Here is a 4,984-nt window from a genome sequence, read left to right as displayed (position 1 = left end):
ATGGCATAACTTTGTAACAGTATAACCCCTGCTCGGTCACAAACGCTGTTTTCTCTTGATCGTCTTCCCACAAAGGAATTTGATGGAATCCGGAGTATGCGTTCATGAAACTCATTAGGGCGTGTCCAGCCGTAGAGTCAACCAAACGGTCAATCTTAGGCAAGGGGAAGCTATCCTTAGGACACGCCTTGTTCAAGTCCGTGTAATCCACGCACATCCTCCAAGCACTAGTAGAAAAAGGCTCATTTGCGTCGCTCATTTATAGTGTATTTGCGTCGCTTCTATGAGCGACGCAACTGCTCGCGACGCAAATGACTTTTAAGTCATTTGCGTCGCTCCTAGGCGCGACGCAAATAAGAGTCATTTGCGTCGCTCCTTTATAAAGGAGCGACGCAAATGACTTTTTTGATAAACTTATTTTTTGTCATTTGCGTCGCTCCTTTATAAATAAGCAACGCAAATGACTCTTCTGACAAACTTATTTTTTGTTATTTGCGTCACTCTTTTATAAAGGAGCGACGCAAATAACTCTTCAGATAAACTTATTTTTGGTTATTTGCGTCACTCCTTTATAAAAGAGCGACGCAAATGACTTTTCTGATAAACTTATTTTTAGTCATTTGCGTCGCCCCTTTATAAACAAGCGACGCAAATGACTCTTCAGATAAACTTTTTTTGTTATTTGCGTCGCTCCTTTATAAACAAGCGACGCAAATGACTCTTCCAATAAACTTATTTTTTGTTATTTGCGTCACTTGTTTATATAGGAGTGACGCAAATGACTGAGTAGACAATACAAAACTGCTGTATTTGCGTCACTTGTTTGTTTAATGAGTGACGCAAATGAGGTGAATTTTTTTTTTTTTTAATTATAATATAATAATTGCCTTGTATATGTTTGTAGTACCTGTTTTCCTAGGTATAAAGTAATATGCTAACGCTAATATAATTGAAATTAAAATGCAATATTATTGAATAATGCAAATGTAAATTTCGGCAAAGTCTCCTTTGTAATTTGGCCTACCCATAAAATTTCCAAACCATGTTTCTTAACCAAATCAACGTATAATACAACTCCAACTTCTAGACTTAAACTTAAAGGTAGAAGTACCTCAACAGCTCAACCTAGAGTTCAAAACGTGGTAACTACTGATTACTGACTATAGTATACAATTTCGCCCAAGCGAGCAAGAGGCATATGGCAGCTTGCCTATTGTGACCAGAAGTGAGACAGAGCCCTTCCATTTTTGCAGGCCGCAACACACTCAAGCACATATTCTCTGAGCTTCTTCTGGACTTCTTCCATTGGCAAGCAGGCATCAACCATCTGTTATCATTCAGCATCGTATGAAAATCTAGATGGCATTATTACGGAATTTGATGAAACAGCAGCTATCTCACAGAATCTAGTTAAAAAACATAATTTACAAAAATAAAAAGAACATTGCAAGAAACTGGAACATGTTTAAGTAAAAGAAAATTAGTATAACCTGCACTACATAATATTGCAGGCATCACTATAATGACACTATGCAAGATAAAGTCACCACTGTCAAACCTATTAACCTTACAGCCTTACCAAAATTGTATGATGCAAGCTATGAAAAAACTAAGATTTGGTTTAACAGCCATGTCTCAGATCTTACCAAATAAATGGTACGCCCCATAAATTCTTATCAGTGAAACTAAAGGCAAAATTCCTATCATGCCTATTTGAATGAAAGTATACCTCTGGTGATATATCAAGGTATAAGACCATGTCTGGAGCCAGCAATCCTATCTCTGGTGCCTGCACAAAGAGAATTGTGATCATATTGCGACTAAATAGAGATATGCCTGAGTGAACTGGTTGATTACTAAGAGTTGGAATCTTCAAAGCAAGTTGTCAACATACATCACACTCACTCGAAGATGGGTTTTCAACAACTGTAATTACTATATATTATTTCCTTATATCAGCCATTCTCTCTTTACATAATGCTTCATAGAATGCCATTGTTACCAAACCAAAAGAGTTAAACAATACTTTTAATCCTTACACTTTCACAAGTCATGGGATTATGAAAAGTCAGTAACCAATTTTATAGAACATTCAACAGTCACTTAAACAGAGATTGTGGTGATAACATTTTACCTTACACCAATCAAAATCAAGGCCTTTGGCAGAAGAGAAAGCCACACCGGAGTATGAATAACGATCTATAATGAGGGTAGTCCCAGATTTCAACTTTTCTTCCATCATGGATCTGTAATTGTAGATGACAAAGTCAACAACTAAACAAGCATATCACCAAAAAAACAGATTCATGAAGAAGTAAAGTTTACAACTTTAAATCACATTCTGAACTCCTGTCCCAATATACTTGTATATATTTCAAAATCTCAGGGGAATAAAGACAGTTTTTTAAAAGTAATCTATCATAATTCCAACTACAATCTCCAGAATGTAATATAACCGAGAACGAATTACCCAAATTAACCAATAAATAACAACATAGAAAGGAATTAGATTCAGCTAAACATAACATCAAACACATGGTATGCAACTCACAAATTATGTATAAAAAAACAATCATAAAAAGAAAAAAGAAACAACCTTTTCTCCCAACGATTAGCACTGAACAAAAGATGAATAGTATGATCATCCAAATTAGATTGATTGGAAAGATAAGCAGAGATCATCTGCCCAACAGCAGTATTTCGATCCGGAAACCGCCATAACTCAGCAGAACACCCAATACTTTGCAAGTGAGAGAGAAGCTGAATACACTGAGAGCTCTTTCCACTTCGATCTAACCCTTCTAATACAACCAAAGCACCTCTTGATTATACACTGACCTGTGAAAGAGGGTTCATATTTAAGCCAGGGTGATTACAACCCTAACAGTCATGCAAATCGGACTTGGAAATGAGTATGTGAGGTTGCTCTCTCTCTCTCTCGGGGGAAAGAGAGTTGTTGAGCTAAAAGAAAGAATGAAAAATAGTTACTCTAGCAATGCTTCACAAGATCAAAATCATGAATGATATTATAAACAATGGTCATGAATGATATTTGGGCTATGAAACTCATGTTTAGAGCAAGGATAGGTTTGAAGCTGATAAAAATTAACCTATACACAATTCTATTTGATGGTTGTCAACTAGACCAAAACCTAATGCAGAGGAAAATCTTAGCAAAATTGAAGTTTTACTGGCCAATATTCGCACAAACTATTGGCCATCAAATCAAAGCATCATGCTTCCCTAGAATGTAAGGTGTGTGTACTACATAGACGGTTCTTGTATAATGCAAAGTACTTGTTTCGGTATAAGGATAAAAAGAAAAGGTATTAGGCATGAATTTTGAAAGAAAAATCATGCATAACAACTAACTTAATCAAATTCATCATTTCTTGTACTGATACATAATCCCAATCCCAAATTGTAGCATGCAGAAAAAACATCAAAAATCTTTTTTCCATCCAAAACAATGACATTTATAGATTAAGTTCCGGAATTACAAAATCAGGAGGAGAACTATAATAATTACATAAAAAGCACTCCCTACTCCAAACACAAAACAAAAATAAAACCCTCAACCTCGTCCATACAACATGACATACACAAGGTCGCACAACAAGAGGTATTGTATCGACTACGAAGACAAGCTGCTTTCATACTTTCACAATCTACATTCTACATAGCAAAAAAGATTGGCACAAACAATAACAATATGACAACTACATGAAAACATTCACATTCGCAACCTAAACCGCCCCCATAAGGTGATCAGTCTAGGGAAAAACACACTCAAACAACACAAATTCCAGCTAAAATCCTCAACTCAGCAAAGAAAACACAAATTCCAGCTGAAATCATCAACTTAACCAATAAAAACACAAATTTTTATCTAATTGAGCTTTATCTAACAACTACCTCTTTCGCGGCAGTAGCATAGCCGTGAGATCCGAAAGCCGGAGCAGATGGTCCAGAATTCCTGTGAATTTGACGCCCTAGCACCTGAATAACATCACAACAACATCAATTTCCATCAATTCAAAAATCACACAAACATTTTAAAAAATTACAATCAATTCAAGAAATTGTTCTAAAATTTTACCGAAACACCACCACGAACAGCTTTTCGCCGCGCAATCCCTAACATATTTCTACAACCAAAAAAAAATTCAACGCAATTAATTTTCAAATATTTTCTAATACCTGATTTTGAAAATTCAAAAATCAAAAATTCATACAACAAAAATTCGGATCTAAATTTTTGACTGAAATTCGAACAAAAATTATTTATGACTGAAATGGGACGAATTTCTTAGGGTATATTGCGCCGCTGCCAAAAACCCTAGAAATCCCCCCACGAAATCCCCCAATCGAACTTGAAGACCGAAATTGAATTTTTTGGGGCTTTTAGGGTTCGAATTTGTATGCTTTTGAGTTGATTTTTTGCTCGAAATGGGGGATTTTTGGTCGGAAACAATCAATTTTTCTGGGTTTAAGGCTTCGAATTTCTTAGGGTTTTTGGTCTAAATTTTTGCTCGAAATTGCTCGAAATTGCAGCCGATTATGGGTCTTCGACTTCACTGCGATTTCAGATGTTAAATTTGTTGGGGAAACGCAAGTTTTTGGCCGAATTTGTTGGATTTCAGAGACAAATTTGTGGGTGTTTTGCTGTAGAAATTCGCTGGAATTTAAGAACTCTTGTTTTTTTTTTCTTTTTGTATAGTGAATGTAGGTACCTGATGAAAAACTAAGGTTAAAAACGCAGAAAAACCTAAAGCCAAAAGAGTTATTTGCGTCACTTTATTATAAAAAAGCGACGCAAATAACTTTGTTTATAATGTTGTACAATGTACATATGCGTCGCTCATTAGTAAAAGAGTGACGCAATTTACTTAATCACTTATTTGCGTCGCTTGCTAACTAATGAGTGACGCAAATAAGTTTATTAATTGCGTCGCTTTAATAAATAGGAGCGACGCAAATGATA

The 4,984-nt window shown here is 35.6% G+C and overlaps 1 protein-coding gene across 2 annotated transcripts; it reads right to left on the bottom strand.

Moving 5' to 3' along the window:
- Positions 1-949: 949 nt before the first annotated feature.
- LOC145597503 (thymidylate kinase-like) lies at positions 950-4,722 on the bottom strand. 2 transcript variants are annotated; one of them, XM_081653689.1, is made up of 7 exons: positions 4,236-4,722; positions 4,100-4,148; positions 3,916-3,999; positions 2,597-2,838; positions 2,135-2,246; positions 1,730-1,789; positions 950-1,327 (listed from the first exon to the last, which is right to left on the bottom strand). In XM_081653689.1, the coding sequence occupies exons 4-7, from the start codon at positions 2,680-2,682 to the stop codon at positions 1,211-1,213; spliced, it is 375 nt and encodes a 124-aa protein (XP_081509815.1). In that variant the 5' UTR covers positions 2,683-2,838; positions 3,916-3,999; positions 4,100-4,148; positions 4,236-4,722; the 3' UTR covers positions 950-1,210. The 2 variants fall into 2 exon arrangements, with proteins under 2 accessions (XP_081509815.1, XP_081509814.1); XM_081653688.1 differs by having other exon boundaries at positions 4,100-4,722.
- Positions 4,723-4,984: the final 262 nt, after the last annotated feature.

The sequence above is a fragment of the Chenopodium album genome, chromosome 20 (assembly GCF_948465745.1).
Source record: "Chenopodium album chromosome 20, dcCheAlbu1.1, whole genome shotgun sequence".
Lineage (NCBI taxonomy): Eukaryota > Viridiplantae > Streptophyta > Magnoliopsida > Caryophyllales > Amaranthaceae > Chenopodium > Chenopodium album.
The sequence above is the reverse complement of the archived record's forward strand: the minus strand, read 5'-3'. Positions and strand labels throughout refer to the sequence as shown.